Source organism: Leptidea sinapis, chromosome 2 (genome assembly GCF_905404315.1).
Source record: "Leptidea sinapis chromosome 2, ilLepSina1.1, whole genome shotgun sequence".
In the NCBI taxonomy this organism is placed as follows: domain Eukaryota; kingdom Metazoa; phylum Arthropoda; class Insecta; order Lepidoptera; family Pieridae; genus Leptidea; species Leptidea sinapis.
In genome coordinates, this window is record NC_066266.1 from 4671689 (window position 1) to 4693845 (window position 22157).

At 35.1% G+C, this 22157-nt stretch overlaps 1 protein-coding gene across 2 annotated transcripts; it reads left to right on the top strand.

Annotated features, from left to right (window-relative positions):
* Nucleotides 1-256: 256 nt before the first annotated feature.
* On the top strand, nt 257-17471 carry LOC126975982 (protein FAM98A). 2 transcript variants are annotated; one of them, XM_050824127.1, is made up of 10 exons: nt 257-442; nt 2547-2779; nt 5616-5749; nt 8172-8307; nt 10571-10725; nt 11812-12012; nt 13123-13209; nt 14801-14949; nt 15850-16055; nt 16323-17471. In XM_050824127.1, exons 1-10 carry the CDS (start codon nt 405-407, stop codon nt 16454-16456), a joined length of 1473 nt encoding a protein of 490 aa, XP_050680084.1. In that variant the 5' UTR covers nt 257-404; the 3' UTR covers nt 16457-17471. The 2 variants fall into 2 exon arrangements, with proteins under 2 accessions (XP_050680084.1, XP_050680079.1); XM_050824122.1 differs by having other exon boundaries at nt 259-442; nt 16320-17471.
* Nucleotides 17472-22157: the final 4686 nt, after the last annotated feature.

Here is a 22157-nt window from a genome sequence, read left to right on the forward strand (position 1 = left end):
GTAATTGTTCACATTCTTATTAGTCATTCATATTCACTGGCAATGTGTTCTTGCACAAAATATAATATTGTTCTAAGGTCCTTTAAAAAAAGCGACTCTATCGACAGTGACTTTCCGTACACAAAATACAATGTTGCTAATCATTGTTCTCTGGACCCTTAAAAAAATATATTAAAAAGAGCGACTCTATAGTTTTTTTAGATGACGTGAATTGTCTAAATTTATGAACCGTCAGTGGTGACAAATTGTGTCTCTGTGGAGCGCTGAAAACTGAAGTGTTCTGTGGCTGTCGCTGTGGAGCTTGGAAAAAATAAATGCAACAGCTTTGAGTATTGAATAACTTAAACTTATTAATTTACTGACGAAAAAAAATTATATTGAATTAGTACAAATCTCAAAGGAAAATGGAAAACGATATCTTGGATTCCCTGAACGATCTAGGGTAAGTACGGAGTCGGTATTTATTTGGAGGTTATCGGTTACCAAGCTTCTAGGAAGTTCTTGTAAATTAATAAGTTATTTTATACTTATATACGCGAACAGCCGGTCCAAGCGGTAAATAATCATTTTAAGTATCCAGTTAAGTCGTTTTAAAAAGTATTGAATTTCTGTCACAAGCACTAGCCGATATATTTTTCAAATATACGTATATTTTTCACCTATAATGCTAACCATAAGACGTCAGGTGAACAGTATATTAGTTGCTGACTCTATTAATACACAATATTGTGACAAGTTAATTTTGAAATTATCATTGTAAAAAGAGGAAACGCGAGAAGATATGCTAGAGTTCATCAGACCATAAGTGACTTTTCAAACGTCCCGGTTGCGGGGAATCCGGCGGCGAAGTGTAGGGTCGAGTACAACAGCTTTCACACGTACTGGCATAAATTACCAGGAAGACCGTCGACAGATCTACCACAATGCGCCTGGTGGTCGACACTGGTTAGCCGGCCAGACCCACAATGGTGTATCGAACACGTAACAAGCTTTTATATGCACTGGCGGTCAGTCGCCCAGGTACAATCACGTCGTTTTGTCTCAGAACCTCATGTGGTCATAATTTATGTGAAAATTGCAAAATGGAGATGAATCTAGACATATTATGTAGAAAAGCTGTAAATGGTTTTTCAAATTGTGATGCAATAGATTAAAAGAGGATATTGAAATCCTGAAGTATGTGAAAAACCTGTTTTCATCATATAGTAGGTCTGGAAGTAAGGTGTAGAATGCTCCAATGTGTTCTCTTTTCATGTTAATTGGATGAATCCAATAATTTCTTGACTTCCTTTTCAGAGTACCTTGAAAATTAAATTATAAATGTGTAGTCACTTAGCATTGATGGTAAGAATGCTACTGGATACAAAATCTGGTTGTGTGAAAGCTGATTGTGTGAGAGGACAGTTGGCACCGGCTACCTGGCAACCGGGACTTATGAAAAGGGCTTAAGAGATATGGCCTGCCAATTACAATGCAGATCCGCTAAGGATTCTTGGTTGAACCCAACATTCTGAGCAGCATTGCAGTTGCACTCGTCACTTTGGGACATAACTCTCCTAACCCAGCAATGTCACTACCTACAGTACTTATAAATGACCAGAGATTGGAAATTGTGGATACTACGGTCTTCTTCGGTATCACGTTAGATAAAAAACTTTAGAGGGGTCCACATATTGCCCAACTACCAGATAGACTCAGATCTGAGGCATATGCGGTTAGAAAGATTAGAGAGTACATGAATGTTGCGACTGCTTAATTTCAAATTTTATTTGTGTGCTAAATTGGTGTACTTCAGTTATTTTCACTGCATCATAATGTACCATATTTTACTGTGGGTTCATGCTGCTGTCATTGATATAGTGTTGTCTTTGCAAAAGAGATCTGTTTGTGCTATATATTAGCTTGGTTATAGAGTCTCTCAAAGAAAAATTTAAAGAAATAAATATTATGACTGTTCATTGTCAGCACATTTATGAAAAATTAATATACATTCACAAAATTTGTCACCTTTTTAATTAATAGTGATTTTCATTATTATAACACTAGAATTAAGGGATTGCTAGTAGGCTTCATAAGATACATAATACCTTTAGGGTAAATGAATACATTTTCATAATAAAGTTCCAGCCACTGTTCAGGCATTATCTATAAATAAATTTAAATGTTTTATTAAAAAATGGCTCTGTTGTAAATCCTATTACTCCACAGCTGAATATCTAAGTTATCAGACAGCCTACGGCTAGAATATGATTATTTTATAGCAATAGCAATGACAGTACAATATTGTATATTTTTATTAAAAAGAGTGCAAAAGATAATGCTGGGAAAGTTTCTTGCGCCACTTCTTCCATCTAAGAGCAATATTTGTTTCGGAAGTGGTATTAGTATCTAGTATATTAGAAATTACATCAAAAAGCATTCTAAAGGAATTCATTTTGACTTTTATGCCTTTTTACAGCACACACACTTTTTACAAAAACAATAATGCTAACACAACTACTTCATTATCCTGTGCAAATTATTGAATAATATGTATAACATTACAGATATGAAGGCCATCTAGTTGATGAAGCATTCTTTGGAAAGGCCCTTGATGGTGGGCCGAAATCCATGGATTATACCAAGCTGGTTCATATCCTATCGGAGGAAATCAAACAACTTTGCAATGTAGAGGAAACTGTTAACATGATTAATGATCCAGATGAATCAAGCACATTTTTGTTGGAGCTGAGTTCCTTCCTGAAGGAGTTGGGATGTCCTTATAGGAAACTAGTGACAGGTAAACATTCTATTCTTTCTAGTGGCTTCTGTGGAAGGGGCACCACAACTCGCCAATGTCATGTTCCAACAAGCTTAGAGTGTGTCATTTGATCGGTGTAAACGAATTTACAAGTGATTATAGTAATGACCGGTGCCCAGAATCAAAACAGATTTATCTTCTTATTATACCTGAAACAAATATACATGCTGTTAGATTATAATGGACAAACACTGATAATATTACTTATATAAAACACTTATTGTGTTAGTTATAACTTAATATTATTTTGTTTAATATATTTACATAAAGTATTTACAAAAGGAGTGAAAACAAAGGTGAGGAGGCATTTCATGGAGGTGGGGCGGGGGATAACATTATGCAATTCTGCAAAATAAGACTTATAATTATATTAGGATGATACTATAACCAACTTTCCACATTTAAATGTGGAAATGTTGTAATACTCTTTCTACTTGACATCAGAAAGTAGTAGCCAGATGGTAACAGTACCTTCAAATGGTGATTTTGAGGACCATCACTAAAATGGCTGTCATATTTATATAGATGAACACGCTTTTATTGTACGAATGGTAAATTTTTATTTTTATTGAATCTTAGAGTGGCAAAACAAAACATAATACTATTTAATAAGGCTATGTTAGCTTAGGTAGTGTTTTAAAGTTTTCTAGTTCATTAAAAAAAACTTGTTGTGGTACTGTCAAATTAAAAATATTTGGGATTACACTTGACTGGACAAAAGTTGAATGATCACCACATGATCAAAGTACTGGGTATACCTGACCTAGAAAAGACAGTATTCACAGTAGAATATGGCGGCAATTTATGATGTCATCTATTTCCCTAGGGTACTGTGGTGGTCTACTGACAATCCATAACGGAACAAATTTCTCTACTGTGATGGAACTGTATAGTGCTTGCAGTGCATATTGGAACATATCCTTAATCTGCCTGTTAAGATAAAGATAAAGATTTTTTCTTTATTTCTTTTATTTCTAGACACCAGTTATGAAGTAACATGTTTATTCTTTTTTCCTCTAGTTTTTAACAATGTGTCTAGCTTGTCCACAGACATAGGCCTCCTCTAGGACCTTCCAGTGCTCTCTCTCCCGCGCTTCTCTACTCCAAACTGATCCAGCAACCTTCTTTATGTCATCTTCCCACCTTAGTATCTGTCTGCCTCTCTTTCTTTTAGCATCTCTCGGGTACCAATGGGTGAGTTTCTGTGACCACTTGTTTGGGCCTCTGATCATATGACCCGTCCATTTCCACTTAAGTTTTTTCTCTTATGTCAGTTAGTCTGTCCTTTAATTTTATGTCCAATATGTTCCTCTGCCTGGTGTTTTGGCATACTTCCAGTTTTCTCATATTTTTGCTTGTAAGGGCCCAGGTTTGGCATCCATAGGACATACATGGTGTTATGCAGGTGTTTAAAATCTTGCCTTTTTCTAATGCTGGAATCTCCTTACTATTCATGATTTCCTTCAATGACCAGTAGTGTTTCCAAGAGTTAGCAATCCTTTTATTGATCTCTTTATCCATTTGGTCCGTCGGGGATATTGTCTGGCCTAGATATTCATATTCATCCACATACTCTATGCTTGTAACTGTTAATTCAATTTTTGTCTTTGGTCCATTTGTCATGACTTTTGTTTTAGATGTATTCATTGTCAACCCAACTTTTGTACTTTCCTCATCTAATTGATTAATCATTTCATGTATCTCTGTGGGATTCTCGCTCAATAGTACTATGTCGTCTGCAAATCTTAAATGATGTAGATATTCTCCATTTATGATAAGACCTTTTCTTTCCCAGTTAAGAATTCTGAAGATCTGCTCTAATACTGCTGTAAATAGCTTTGGTGACAAAGGGCCCCCTGCCTAACTCCTTTCTGTATCTCAAATTCTTCACCAATGGATTCCAATTTTATTCTTGCCTTTTTTTGTATATTTGCTGTATTATATTAATATATTTTTGTTCTATACCTTGGCTTTTTAGTGCTTCCCAGATGCTGTGGTGTTTTAAGGAATCAAATGCTTTATTAAAGTCAATAAATGCTACATAATATATCTTTCTAAATTCATTATACTTCTCAATAATCTGCTTTATTGTATGTATACGGTCCACGGTTGAATAGTTGCTTTGGAATCGCTTGGAAGCTTGCTCAATAGGCTGGTTTTCTTCAAGTATTCTGGTCATGCATGCTAAGATTATTTTTGAAAATATTTTATATAAGTTAGGCATAAGGCTTATAGGTCTGTAGTTGTTCATTTGCTCCTTGTCTCCTTTTTTATGTAGTAGGGTAATTGTAGTTGTTTTCCATGAGGAAGGTGTACATGCTTTAAGGAAGGTGTACATGCTTTTTTGAAGGTACTCATGTCATATTGTTCCTGAAACACCGCACAAGGAAGCTAATGAGCTTCCTGCCACATATTACAAAGCTGTAGAATGCTACAGCTTTGTAATATGTGGCAGAAAGCTCCTTGAAAACCGTAGTGTGGAGGACTGCAACACATCCAAATGGTGGCTGTAACACATATCCTGTGACACTGAATAAGCTTAATTATCATATTATCATGCCAGTTAGTTCTCCACATACCAATGTTTATTTGGTTTTTGAATTCCATATTATGTAGGTACATTTATTTGGCACACTTGAAGAGTCTTCATAAAGAAAAGCTTTTGAAGAAATTGAAAGACAGTGCGTGAACTTAACCAACAGTCACTGGGCTTAGAGGGCTTAATTGAACCCATATTGTTGAATAATTGACTTACTCAGAACTTACGGAAAATAGATTGTGAACAAGTTTAACTTCAATGATTTAAATCCCACAGGTCACTTGTCTTCCAGACTCCAGTCCAGAGAAGATAAATTGCTCCTGCTTGATTATCTGATATCTGAGCTGATGGCAGCGAAGATAGTTAATGTTGATGCACCAAAGGTGAAGACAGGAATGGATATTGTTGTTGTAAGTATACCTATATTAAATTAGCAGCTATCTTACTCTGTCATGTTTTGGTCAGGACATAAGATTAGAGGAACTTACAAATGGAGTAAATTAGTCGCTCAATGTTACCCAAGGAATGGAAAGTGGATGGGATGTTGATATAAGACAGGTGGCAGGAACAACCTGGCGTAAAAATGGAGAAAAAGTGATATATATGCTAATGTTAAATGTCCAAATAAAAAGCTAATATTAATAAATATCTTATTCTGTGACATGCGACCCTGCTTTTAAGCTGTTCGTGCTATGATGTTTTTATTTATTGTTCTAGTGGCTTGCGACTCATTGTAATTACTGATTTATTCTCATTTTATTATTGTATTGTTATTTTTGTTGTATTGTAAAGGAGTTGGTATGAGGTAATGCCCACCTATTAGATATACTGAACCTTTTTGTTACTTTTCCTATACATTTGCTTACATACAAAGTAAATGAGTACAATTACTTACTTAATTCATAATTAGTTAAAAGTAAAACTATTAATATAATTTTAGACTTCACAGGAATTGAATTGTTAATTCTAATGACAAATAAAGAATGCAAAACCAAAAAAAAAACCAACATTTTTCAAGAAAATTGAGCTCATTTTTGTGTATATTGAATGTGAAATAAACCCTCATTCTAGTTTATGTAAGATTTATTCTTTTTAAGTTGGTTTAAGTCAACTAGAAGGGAGCATAATGAGTCAGAGCAAATCTCATCAAAGTAATTTTGACTCAAATAAAGTATTAAATATGCACACTAAATACTACACATATTACATACACTTTAGGAATATAGAATAAAAATATTTGGTTTTCGCATTATTTACACCGGATTTGATGAAGATATTCTATTGTGTTTTGCAAAAAAAAATGAAACAAATTGTTAGAGTCAATTTAAGAAATAATCAATTAAACTAAATGTAACATATGATAAAAAGCCAGAAGTATTGCTTTACAAGTATTACCACTATTGAGACAAAGAACTTAAACAAATATGAAATCACAATTCAATGGATTGTGGCACAGTTCCCGAGAGACACCTTTAAGAAGAGCATTACTACATGGTGTTTGCACAACATGTAGCAATCAAGTTGATACTGACTTGAACATTATGATTATATATTATGTTATTCTATGATTTATTATGAGTAAAATGAGATAAAATTAAAAGTCTTAGCTAGTCGGTAAAGTGTGAAAATATAATTTTAAAATTATTATATTTATAAGAAGAGAACCGTGTTATTGTAAATCGATTAATCAAAAATAAATAAAAACAGAAATAATATGTCTATCGTTGTCTTACTAACAACTAACTATCGGCAGTTTTCAATAACCTATCTATCCTTAGTTTAACTTACTAGAGGTAGAATAAATCTATCCTTTTACACTTACTTACATTTCAATAACCTATTGACAGATAGCATTGGAAATAACTATGGATACATAAGATCTTGTCATTTAACAGTGACAGCAATGTATCCGTAAGTTAAACTAAGTATAGATAGGTTATTGAAAACAGCTGTAAACCAAATAAGTGATATACTAGTTTTTTTTAGTATTCTGTTACCTTATTAATCAACTAAAGTATTTATTTATTTTATTATGGTTATCCACTTGATTAGGTTGATGCTAAAATCGCAAATGGATATCTTGTTAGAGTAATATATTATTTATTTATTTATATTTAATTAGGACCACCAAAAGTTGTTACATCCAAAAAATAATACTTAAATCTATACAAACACACTTTATAAGATGTACACTTATTATTACAGGAGTCTCAACATTTTACAAAAATTAATAAAAAAAATGTTAAAAAATATAAGAAATTTATAGTATTCAAAATGAAAACTTAATAATATTTAACAAAAGTGGTAAACTATTAATAAAGGTATTAAAACAATATATATTAATACATAGTTATTATAATTTATAATTTAAGCCCTTAACCATCTTAATGCTTGTTTTTTAAATTATACCCTTTGATCCATATCAGATGATATTAAATTGATCAAAGAATATTAATTAACAGATGTTAATTGTCAATGTAACTTCTATCACAGTTTCTGTTATGAAATGATATTCGCTTGCGAACACTTGTTGGTTCTGTTTTTTCTGCGATTTTCATGGTTTTTGTGCTGTTTTTATAAGGATTTCAATTTATGCTATGCAATATAATTAACATACATTTATTTCGGTACCAATGCCCCATACCTAGTGGTTGTTCTCCTTTATTAATTATTTATTAAATGGTAAACACTCCTGTGATTCATCCGGTGTTGCAAGAAAAAAAGTCTGAGTTTGGTGGTGTTATTCCATTCCCAAACTGTCATATCATTCTGGAAGTAAAACTATATAGTCTGGGAGTAAGATGAGAAAAAGACTAATTTATTGTATTTCAGATAGAGACACCAACAGCTAGAGATCTGAAAGAGATACTGATTACACTGAAGTTCAATAAACCACCACCGAATATAACTCCAGAGATACTGTTCTCTAAAGTTGAAGCTAAAGTAAAGGAGACCATACAAAAGGAAGGTGAGTAGAATCTCATTGATAACACTATCCCATACAAATGTTACATATATAATAGGGTATATTATTATTATATATTATTAGAAAAAGTGCAGAAGGCCTTCCTAAGAAACCTGTACAAACGTTGCTATGGATATTATCCTTTCATGTATCCAACCAAAGGAGACTTTTTTTTTTGTTCGACATTTAGGCCCACCTCGAAATGTGGTGTTTAGTATTGAAACATATATTGATTTATTGCTTATAATTAGCAGTCAGGGCAATCACCATAACCACTATACCAGAAAGCTTGCCAAAAATACTTAACAACCATCATTATAATTTCAAAGTCATGTCTTAATAAAATAAGTATTTCATATATATACTATTGAGGTAACGTTTTGTACACTGTTCATCATAGAAAGAAAAACATATATAGTATAAATATTTATTAGTCTTATATTAGTCAAATAGTTATTATGATGTTTTATATTTAGAATCTTATCCAGAAACAATGCAGGTGGCTCAATCTCATCTTGATGCCCTGCCCTAAATACCACCCAACAGACATTTCATGTTCACAGCAACCAACAGAATGTCTACCCACCAAACCATTGCAACAGTATCCGGCAAGAGCAGCTCTAGTATTAGAAATCGATGGGTCAACCAGTAGCTAAGTTTTTCTACTTGTGTGCCTTGAATGTATCCTACCCCGTAGAAGGTATTTATTTTGAACAAAATTTTTGTGTTCTCCGGAGGCCCTGTTCAACTCTCCAGGCATCTCAGACACTAAGTAATGTTTTCGCACATTATGATGAAATCGTACTGCACAATTTACACAACGACTCTCTGGAGTATAATATGCTGTAGATGTGATACTAAAATCTCTGAAATAAACTAAATAATTATAATAATGCAAAATAAACTTTCATGTAACTCGAAAGAAACGAAAAGTACGGAATTCCGTTTTGACAACATAAAAATCAAAATGACATGTGAACTGTGAGTTCACAGATATAGACTTTGTCTATGTTACTTTATTCCATTGCACGGTAATATTTAACTATATACTTAATGCTAAATTAGTTTAATCTCTAAAACAATAATTGAAATGAGGTTAATGGATCCAATAGATATTTGTTACTTTTCAAAAGCAGATAATCACTGTTAAACGTGGTGGACGTTTTGCAGTAATATTTTAATTTTCTCACATGAATGTTACAAAAGTTTCATTGTACGCATTTTATTGCCATGGTGACCACAACTGTATGCAGGTGCAGTGTTTGCCTTTTTATTATAATTTCATGAACCCGGTTAGATTTTACAATTAAATATGGCCTGTTGACAATAATAAATTAATTACAATTTTACTCCAGTGGGCCCAAAAAAAAATGTCTCCTTTCTCCTAGGTTGTTTAGGTTTGAATTAGCTTGGAGGCCAGACGGACTTGAGACCAGCTTATTATATATAAATTATGTGTCGAATTTTACCAGGCGAGGTTGATGCTCCAGATTTTTATGAGCAATTGTGTCATATACGTGTCCCTTAATTTAATAATCTTCGCCCACGAAAAAATAATCTTTTCGTGGTACCGCCTCACCGCACTGTTGCCCGAGCCATGGCTCCTATACCGCGTTCATTGGCATCTTTCAACGCGATCTTGGATAAGAATGCTCAATGGGATCCATTCAATGATGAATGGACTTCCCTAGCTTCTGATATACTAAGGTACGCGGAGAGCATTGATATTGTATAATTAATTCAATTATTCTTTAATATTCGTTTGTTTGTAATAATATATCCTTTTAGTGTTTCGTCCAATTAGTGTAAGTGGCACTGCTAATTTGACAATCAATAAATAAATATTATGACTGCATCGGCAATTTGGATAAATCTGTTGATATCCTAAGAGATTATATTTTTAATGAAAGAAAAATTGTACATTGTTACATTAAAATATATTTTAAACATTCTCCACATCTGATTAGGTTTTATTTAAATCTTCTTGCATACTTTTTAATGTCAATTGAAAGCACTTCTGTATAAACTTCCCTTTTGTGAGGTTTTATAAACATAATAAGAACGGACGCAAGAAACTCAGTGGGCTTCTTTTTTCATAGAAATTATGGTTTCAATGTAATATCTTACAATAAAACATATTATTTAATGTGTAAGTGCACTAAAAATCAAACCCCCCGCCCCTAACCTGTAATAAAATTGCATTTTTGCAATTGAGTTGAGGGGCCAGCTCAAATGATAAATTGTATTCATATTAGATGATTTTCAGGTGACCAGATGGTTGGAAAGCCTTTGTACAACAAGGCACTGACCGATAAAGATTGGAAACAATTAGACCTGATGTTCATGGATATGTTTGAAGAGTACAGGTGTAGACGAGAGACATTGATTACGAGGCTTGAGTGTACCATTCAGAGTTTTGAGGTATGTTTGTAATTTATTTATTATTATTTACTGCTGCCCGTGACGTCGAATGCATGGATGCTATAAAGCTGTAAAAATAGTTTTTAAACATAAAAATATACTGAATATTTAAAGTATATTGTTCGGTGTCCATACATCATCACCTCAAGCACCAACAAAAAAGAAAAATGCTTGAAATTCGCTTACCTTTTCATCTTGCTGTATCTCCGTGTGAAGACCACTGGCGGCTGAGCAATACAGCTGCAGTTCAGAGGACTTCTTGCGAAGTGGACTGTGTGTAGGACTAGGAAACTAACTCGATCAAGCTGTACCACTGGCACACTTAATCCAGTTCTTGTTATAGTCCAACTAGTTTTCCTTGAGGATGATGAAACACCTCTTAATCTACTCAGTAAATGCGGCCCAATAATGCATAAGCATAGCACCATCCTTGGTGACTATACCCTACTCCCAGTTGCTGTTTGTAATGCTCGCGTCAAGAAGATACGGTTCGTAAATGCGGCAGGGCTTGATGTTCCATTCTGGACGCGGTGTTACTAGGACTCATTAGGACTAGCCAAATAGCCACCCTGCAAATAATAATAATAACTGGTTGAAGCTCCTCTTCACAATTCTATTCGCGCGCGGGCACCGTGAAGGCATTGGCGAAGGATTGGTTCCGTCCTTCAAAATTTCGCGGTGCAGCTAAGTGGGGAAGAGAGAGAGCGTGATACGAGAATGACAAGGATACATAGATAGTGGCGTTAACAGTTTGATCGTCTCTTTCGCACGTTTGTCTATAGGTTGGTATATTTTAAATCGGTGGGACCTTTTCACACGATGCCGGCTAGATTATGGGTACCACAACGGCGCCTATTTCTACCGTTAAGGAGTAATGTGTAAGCATTACTGTGTTTCGGTCTGAAGGGCGCCGTAGCTAGTGAAATTGCTGGGCAAATGAGACTTAACATCTTATGTCTCAAGGTGATGAGCGCAGTTGTAGTGCCGCTCATAATTCTTGGGTCTTTCAAGAATCCTGAGCGGAACTGCATTGTAATGGGCCGTCCGGAAATCACTTATAATAACAATTTTTTATCTATCTTCCAGTGGTCAGACCGTCTGAAAGGCAAGAAGGATCTAATACAAACAACATACAGGCCCAAACGTGACCTACTGAAAATGAAGCCGGATGTAAAGCTGTCGGATTTCTTGGCAGCTCGTTCGTCACTGTTGCACGTTGAGAAGACATCGAGTGCTAGCGTCAGAAAGAACACACAGAGTGATGTTAATAAAGTGCTTATTGGGAAGGTAAGTTTTACATCTTAGGTAATTTAAATTAGTGGCCAACTGTTAACCTCTATTTTCAGCAACGCACGCACACTTAGCCTGAGATCAAAGATTGTGCTAAGCTTACACTCAGCTAAGTTTTACGTGAGTAAAGTCTGATTACGCTCTTTAGATCCCAGCTTAAAACAAAGTAAACACATCGCGAATATAAGATGTAGGTTGTGATGCACACTTAAATTAATAAATAAACCTGGACTGTTGTCATGCGTTGCCTAACTGCAAGGAGCTGCGTCTAGATATGTTAATTATCTGCGTTTTATATTTTAAAAAATACTAAAATACACTTTCATAGAAAGCCAAACGTAAAAGTTGAAAATATTTTGAATAAGCAATAACTACGACTTATTTATATAACAAAAGATGTATTTGTGTATATTTTAAGATATCTTTAAAATAAAATTGTAAATATATCTTACGCCTTACGCCTTTTTATGGTTCCGTAACCAAATGGCAAAAAAACGGAATCCTTATAGATTAGTCATATGTCTGTCTGTCCGTCCGTATGTCACAGCCACTGTTTCCGAAACTATAAAAACTATACTGTTGAACCTTGGTAAGTAGATGTATTCTGTGAACCGCATTAAGATTGTCACCCAAAAAAAAAATAACTGTAAAATAAGAGAATGCTGAAACTAAAAAAATGATGTAGGTACATTGCCGTGCAAACTTCCACCGAAATTTTGGCTTGAACGAGATCTAGTAAGCAGTTTTTTTTTAATACGTCATAAATCGTTACAACGAACTACAAGAACTTTTATATTATGTTATTTTCTGCTACGGAACCCTTCATGGGCGAGTCCGACTCGCACTTGGCCGCTTTTTATATTATAATAAATTTTTTTGTTAAGCTCTACCCATTCTTTGTAGCGCTTGCGACGCTGCGGATATTGTAAGACCATGCAGCATAGTGTGCAAAGTTACGGCAAAACAAATAAATTAAGAATTTTATATTATGTGCAGGATAAACCTGCAAAAAATCTTATAAATACACGCTATATATTCAATTACCCAACTAACAATTGAACGCAAAACTCGTCTGATAATTTGTACTAAAAATAATTTCTGTTTCAGGTTCCCGACCGAGGTGGTCGTCCTCACGAACAGCAGCCACCTCCACCCGAGATGCCTTCCTGGCAGCAAAGGACATCAGCGCCACAGGTATTATTATCGTATAGTAATACAGTAAAACCCGCTTAATACGATTTCACACCCGACCAACAACATGTCTTATGTGGGATACGGAAATTTAACTATATATTATGTTCTAATATCATATATTGTGTAGTTATTAAAATTATGGTAGGTAGGTACGTATTCACGGGCTACTTTCCGTAACTTGACGTCTGCTATGCGCCTATTTTGCGTCATAGGATTGGGTTGCTAATCTTGCCATCCCAACTCCTCAAGGAAGTTACTCAAACCTCTGATGTCACCCATGACTTCGAGGAGAGTCCTCGGTGACCCCAGGTGTTTGGCCCGGTATGTGGCCACACTACGGCACTCCAGGATGAGGTGTGTGGCCGTTTCTTCTGTCTCCATGCAAGCCCTGCACAGGGGACTATCAGTGACACCTATATTAAACAGATGCTTGTTAAAGGGTCCGTGACCCGTTATTACATGAGTTATCTCACATAATCTTGATCGTGTGAGTTTCACCAGCTTGCGAGAGAGCCTCTGATCTATGCATGGTAGAGCCTCTTTTGTCTGTCTGCATCCACTCATCTCCGTCCAGTATTTATTATGTAGCTCATTGGTGCGCTGCCTTATGACTATTAAAATTATACATTTCTAAATTAAATACATAGTGTAATTTTAATTATGTTATTCAAAGTAATCACTTATTTTTCATTTAGGGCTTCTTTTTGTGTGTAATTCACATTCTCAATAACATCCTCAATTCATTGAAGTGTGTAGGGTGCCATATTGTCATCAATGGAAGTATATTCAGGATAACCCTGCAGTATCAGGGGTTCTTGTTTTACTGTTTTTGGCGTATTAGGCTCCTCATGTCTAAGCCCCTTAACAAACTGATGTAGCTTCATGACGATTGTCTAGTGTTGTTGCAATATGTTTTGTTATAAAATTATTATAACTTTCGTGAGGCATTGTAAATTTATTTATTATCGTGGCTTTACTTAAGTTTTATCGGTTTGGGTACCGACTAGTTTCGGAGCATTCGGAGGTCTTCATCGGGGTGAGTGTAGTGAGTTCGCATTCACGTCCCGTCTCGCACTACGGATTTGCGCTCATAGTGCGCGGCTTGACAAGCCCGGAATAAGACCCATAGTGCTTATGATTACGTAGTGGTGGAGTCACCAATAGTGTCACAATAGTTTCAAGAGTAATACCGTGCTCGTCATAAACACCGGAAGCACCCCCCGCAGTTTGAGATAGGACAACGCAAACTCAACGCACTCACCCTGATAAAGAACCTCCGAATGGTCCGAAACTAGTAGGAACCTACTCTCAAAGAGCATGTAAATATTACGTAATAAATGGCGGGACTGCCTGAGTGAACATTGAAATTTAGTTTACTATGAAACATACAGTGATTTATAAGTTTCAAATAGTAGTATTTTAGTATGGCGATTGGCGACGTATAATCCGACGAAGTTTAAAAAGGAACAGTTGCTTAAAACGTAGTGGATTTTGGCTATCTCCGTTTATTACAAGATTATAGCCGTCATAAATAATGTTACGTTATTGTTAGTTCCTATGTAAATAAATTGTATTTCTATTTGTCTTACAGGGTGGTGGTGGACGAGGCGGCGGTTTTGGTGGAAGGGGCGTTGGTAGAGGTGGTAGCAGCGGCGGTAGGGGAGGCAGGGGTGGTGATAACGGCGGGAGAGGAGGGGGTCGCGTGCAGGGAGGCTACAATCAGCCAAGCGGGGATTATAGGTCAGTGGATCTTTATTCAGTGTCTGAAGATGAAGGTTTTCAACCAGTGTGTGTTGCCAGCGATGACATACGGAACGCAGACGTGGTCGCTAACTATGGGCCTTATGAGGAAGCTTATTGTCGATCAGAGAGGATGGAGAGAGCTATGCTAGGAATTTTCCTGCGAGATCCAATCAGAAATGATGAGATGCATGGGAGAATGTCACCAACATAGCACGAGTGGTTTGCGAAACTAATGTGGAAGTGGGCAGGGCACATAGTTCGACGGGCAGATGGCCGTTGGGGCAGTAAAGTCCTCGAATGGCGATTTTTTTAACAATTCTTTTGGATTTCGTAATACATATATTTGTTTTAAACATTTTTTCTGTAAAAGCATATACATCGGCCAATAAAAGACTTACTAACTCAACTAAGCTGAGTAGTAGTATAAGTGTGTTAATGATATTATTTTATGTTTTGTGTAATAATAAGTGTGTGTGGTGTCGCACCAGAATAGCACCACCACACCTCCTCCCGTGGGTGTCTTAAGAGGCGGCTAAGGGATACAAACAACGGAGGATGGGTAGCAGCATCTTTCGTTAAGAGCACACCACCTACTGCGATCGCCAACCCGCCTGTAAAGCGTAGCGATTATGGCAAAAACCCCCCAAAAATGTGACGGAGCAGGGGGTGCTAATAATCCCCAGGTGCAGCAACGCTACCACAAAATAATACCACGCAGTGTTGGTATGCTCCTCACAAGATGGACCGACGATCTGGTCAAGATCGCCGGAATACGTTGGATGAGGGCAGCACAGGATCAGAAAGCAGAAACCTTTGGGAGAGGCCTTTGTCCAGCAGTGGACGTCTTCCGGCTGATGATGATGATGCTTGTGTAATAATAATGTATTGATTCCACAGGCCCCACACAAGCCCAGCTAGTTTTAACCAAAATCCAAACAGTCGAAACTACCAAACTTATGAAGTGCCGCCCGGAGGGTATAACGCTGCCAACAACAGTTACACCCAGAACCAGAACCGCAACCCGGCGGGCTACACCACGGGTTACGGTTACAGCACCATCCAGGGTTACGATAGCGCGGGCAGCTACAACCAAGGATATCAAGGTATCACATTACATTATCATTATTGTAGCAATGACAGTACATATTGTACATTCATTAAAAAGAGCGCAGCAAAAATGTGCTGGGAGTTTCTTGCACCGCTTCTTCTCTCTCAGAGCGCCATATGTTTCCGAAGCGTACTACGGCTTGTCTAGTATATTAGAAATGACATGAAAAAGAAAACATCTAAATGAATCAATTCTGAGAAAACAAATGCCTTTTATGCCTTTTAAATACGATGTTCAATGATAACTATATTAATTTCAGTAGGCTACACTACGTACGAAACGAACCCCGGGTATCAAACGCAGGGATACCACCAAAGTCAACAAGCGTATCAAAGTGGCCGGTATCAAAATGAACACGACGATAGAAGACGCGGCAACTACCGAGGACGCCGTTGATTTTAATATTTTGTTTTGTACTGTGTTTCTCATTTAACCAAAGTTTAGGAGCTGATGAATAAAAATAATACCTAATTAGTTTAGATTAAAGAAAAATAGAACACAAATGTAAAAAATAGCATACACCTACAAGTAAACTCATTTAACATAACGTTACGTTCTTGCATGCTTCCAAACTTGGTTCTATTACCAAAATAACTGCCAAAACACAACATAAGTGTTATCACATACAATACAACTGTGCTGTGAAATACACAATGCCTGTGACCTTGCAGTGTATTGTTTGATGTCAAAGGAGTTTGTTACCTTCTAACCACAGTCGTATAAGTAGACACCTAATATAAACCCTTTTTAATGTTATATCAAATGTGTGTAAATGGAACTGTACTTTTGCATTAGGTTTCTGCGTAAGATAGAGTATAAAATACAGTTACACACGTTAAAATCCATTAAAAGTATTTTATTTGAATAAAACACTCGCGCTAATCAAAGAAAATACTATAAAAAAACCCCAATTTTTTATCATTATTTCCATCAAAATAGACAAGCATATGGCGATGGGGTTTAGGAAGTAATTTTATAAGTACTTAAGTCTTAAGTTTTAAATAAAATTTAATTCGACAGCTCTTAAACTTTAGTATAAGGATTGTGCATCTAGCGAATGTGCTATAAAGCCTTGTATTTTAATAACGAAACTCTCGTCAATGTAATAATTCATTATTCAAACGACGTATTGCAATATTTATTGATTATTTAATTTAATAAATCTCTAAATTGGCTTGTATTGTCTATGTGCAATTTAATATCGCTATACTTATAATATATTAAAATTAATAGACTATAACTACACATGTTGTCATAATAAAAGAAAAGATTTTTGTCATAAGGAAGGAGATAATGTTGAATCATGTAGATTATGTACTTATCGTATAATTTATGAAATATGTAATCCATTAATATATCTAGATCAGTTGGCACTGACTTTCTGTGAAAATAAAAACTATAAAAACTTAAATGTTTTTTATTTTCGTTTGTCAAAATAATTCGGATTATATTTGTATCAGCTAAGTAACACAATATAATGTTCCATACCCAAAGGATAGGCAATGGAAACTGGGCAAGATATCTCATTAATCGCATTAAAATCCATCAACAACTTAGAATTGACAGCTTTTTGTACCTAAATTGTTATTGGCTGTTACCAGAAAACTTAAAATCCGAAAAAAAAATAAGTTTTTTGAAAAAGTTCTTTCTATTAACGAATACTTAGAGGATTTTTTTAATGTCTGCACCTTTGTTCTTCATGTGCGTGCTGCATCAACGAGGTGTGTCATAAATATAATTATATAAATAAAACCATGATCAAAAAAATATTTAAGAAGTGCTATTAGACGTAGTCTTGTAAGATGGTATGGAACTATTCTGTCGCGCAACACTGTTGAACGTTGATTTTGTTCACAACCAACTTCACAATCTTCACGTAATAGAATTTGTGACCATTTTTAAATATTCCAAAATCTGGATATGTGGCCGGCTTTTGTGGTGCGTTTATCAAATTCCCTATATTATATTATAATGTACTCTGTGCTGTCAACTTTCTGCCTCTTTCAACCAAACGGTGGAATGAGTTCCTTACTCGGTGTTTCCAGGTATTAACAACATCGGCAGCTTCAAAATATATGATCAGTAGTAGTTGTCCCATACAAGTGATTTTATTCCATTTATTTGCATATTGTGACTATAAAATACAATTTAATGTGACGAAATCGGAATCTTGATTTTAGGATAAATATATAATAAACTCATACACATAATTTTGTAACTTCATTGAGTTAGTGACGTGCCACGCATAAGAAACAACCACAGACGAATCGAATTGAAATAAAAATACACTGAAGTATGTATTGGCCCGTGTTTTCCTTAATTCATATCGGGCAAAGACGTGGATATTGAAAGCAGCAGACCGGCAGAGAATTACGCCTTCGAAATGAGGCGTTGGAGTCCCATGCTCAGGATTCCCTGGAGAGCTCATTGGACAAATGTCTTATGTCTTAAAAGAGCTCGGGATTGAAAAAGATCAGCGGTTCTTCAGCGATCTCAGGGGAGCTACTCCTAAAATCGGTATTTTGATATATCGTGGCATTAGTCGTGTCGAATCCCTTAGTTACATCGTATTCAATGTCGAAACGATGATTGAACGAACGAAACATTTTTCGATATTATCGGTCCTAACCCTACTGTGACTTGAAAATGTCACAGACGAATATTCGAATTTGACAAATAAACGTCACTTTTACGATAATCACACCTAGGCTGTCGTTGCTATTATCGATTCAGGTTGTAGTTCTGCTTTTATTGTGATTGTCGAGTCAATTTGAGTTTTTTGGTGGATATTAAATAAATAAACATACACTTTTAAACTTGCGGTTTCTTATTAAATCTAAGTTGAAGTTTCGAATTCATTGTTAGGACGGTTGGTAACTTTGCCAGCACACATTTGTAACATCAAATCTTAAATTCCTTCGTCTTTTTCTTGACTCTAAGCTCTCCGGTATTCACCACTTGAAGTACATTGCTAAGAAATGCGAGAGGGGTGTCAACGTTATGAGGGCCCTTTCGGGGATACGCTGGGGTGCCCACCCATCACAATGCCATCTTTATATCATCATAATCAACAATAGATGGGTCGGTTCTCTAGTTTGGATATCTGAGTTCCATATAATTTCAAATTACAAAAGTCTCCCGCAGAACTCCATATTTACTGGCGAATAATTTGCCCTGTCAGAGGCGGTGTCATATATTAAATCACATAAGATCAACAAGGCTTTCATCCTGTCTGACTCATTAAGCTTCTTCATAGACCTAACAAACAATCCATTTAAATCTTCAAACAACCTCACAAATAATTTAAGAACAAAGGCATCTCTGTACAGATGTCAAACAATGGGAATAGACATTGCATTAGTTTGGATACCTAGCCATCTAGGGATAACTGGCAATGAAATTGCAGACTCATGCGCTAAAGACGTGATTCAGTCTGGAATATTAAAATATCATTACTGTTTCAATCGAGATCTACACGCTATGTATAAACACTCTCTTGCTGATTCATGGAATACTTTATGGCAAACCACAAAACAAACTAAAGGTTAATTCTATGGGGCTATCCAACCCTTTATCCCCTCTAAGCCCTGGTTCTTCCCACAAAAAAAAACAAAATAAACTGTTCACTTCTGTAATGATACGACATCGCTTGGGATTTGTCTGTTCTCCAGTATTTTTGGCCAAGATCCGGATAAGGTACCATTCAATATGTGAATGTGGCCTTGAAGAAGGTACTCTTGAACATATTTTTTTCTATTGCTCCCAAATTGTCAATTCCTTTATATGACCTTCTACTGAAAAATATCCCTTGCCTCATCAACATTCCTTTTCTTCTTACGTCTTGATGCCATTCCCCTTTCATAAATATTCTTTACAAATTTATTTACCGCAATAATATTAAATTGTAATTTTTAATATTTTAATTTCTACGCTTCTATTTGGCACATATTCCCACTTACATTCATACAATTCTCCCTTTAATTTCGATTAGATACTAACAATCTCTACCTTGACGTTGGCTGAATCATCGACATTCAGTCGACGGAGCCATTTAATTAAAAAAAATATTTACCATACAATATACATACTCATTAAATAATATTAAAATAATTGTGTCATTTACTACAATTAAGAACATATATAGGTAATAAATTTAAACTAATAGCATTATTTTAATTACATACTAAACAGGATTTTTTTACTACCGAGTAATTTAAGTCGTCATATTGATCGTTTATGCGTAAAGTAATGCAAATGGCCTCCTGAGAAATAGGAAATCGACGAGGAGGGTTGAGTTATATTTTTTACGTGTTTTTATCCGCAAGTTTTATATTTTTTCTTAATGGTCATATTATATTCATTATATATTTTTGGAATATTTACATTTTGTGTAATTGATGTATATTAGTCTGGCATGGTCCATTGCGCCTAAGCTATGTTTTGACTTTTCACACTTACAGCAACATAGCATAGATAATATTTAGTTTTACAAGGTTTGCACATAATTCATTCTCTCTAACATCGTAAAAAATCAAAATAGTACTCTATGGTTACGATAAACGATAAGGAATCGAACATTTGTTAGAGTAGCGTAGTTGCGAAATATTCGGAGTATTATCGTATCGTTGTCAATTTTGCAAGTAGACCTCAAGGTCCTATAATCCACAATGTTCGTTGAAAATAAATGCCACCTATAATTACTGTCTAATTTTAATTTTTGAAGTGAAACTTCTTTGGAATCCTTGTGATTTGAAACTCGGTAAAACGAAAAAGTGAGACGATAGAGATACAAGTAGGTAAAAATGAATTCAGGATTCGGGCGAGAGAATGTCATTGGAAGTATTTTGCTACCAGGCGATCATAATTAAGTCTAATGAGTAAAGTAGAGTAGAGTGAAATTGTCCTATGTATGATGTGAGTATACCTTAATAATATGTTCTGACGTCATGCGCTCGACGTATTACTACATAGACACCATGAGAACATAATTAAGGTAGCGGTGATGATGATGCCTTTCATACCGGTTGAAATCATGTGTCATCCTAGAAACATATAGTTACCAGGACTTCATGTGCAGTTTAGAGGTTTAATGTAAATTTTGCATCGAATACAGCGATACCGTTGATTGAGTTTTTGGACTCTACATTAAATTTGAAAATGTGCAGCAGTGTATCAACAACAAGATCAAAAACAAACGCAGTATTCCAAATATTTAATATGTACCTTAATAAGACCTAAGCATTTATTTTATACTTTAGTTACTATAAGCCTCTTGAATCATTTATAGAAAGTGTAAGCTCTGAGTCTGAATAAATCTAAATAATAAATACGAATAAAATGTAAGCTAATTATCAAACTTTCAATCACTGTGGTCATTACCAAAACCTACAATTATCCTCTTCCCGAAATTTTAAATTCGTCTCATTATCTGGTAGCCAAAATTTTTTAAGGTATCACTTTTCACATGTGAATTGGACACATGTTTTTATTTGTGTATCTTTATTTATTACTGTTTATTTATAGTTTCACAGGAAAGGCTCATCAAAATTGATTCAGTCGTACTGAAGCAAAGACGCCGAAATTTTTGTTTTTATTATATTTTGATAATGAAACAAACTTATTTATTTGTAAACCACTGGTTCAACTGACATGATATATATAAATATTTAGTAAGTATAGCATATATTATTTTTACACACAAAATGTTGTTTTTGTTTCCCTATATATATTTGTATTTAAATTGCAAGAATCTTCAAAGTTAGCCAGATATAAGAAAATAGACTCACATAGAAACGTTTTTAGAAACCTACAACCTGTAGTTCTCGTTAGCTAAGCAAATAAAGACTTTCCCAATTTCCCGATAATTCATACATTCAATCTTAATAATACAAAACGTGATAGTGTGCTTATTTTTCTTTTCACGTTAAAATGTATCGACAAGATGACTTAGGCGGCTCCTGGATCAAGAACTACAGTAATTTAACGCAACAGCATGTTCCTCTATTTCTTATAATCACTTTTTTATTTATCTATATTTTGTCGATATGATAGTGGCACGAACTACCTTGCTGGAATTTTTTAAATACATACTATACAT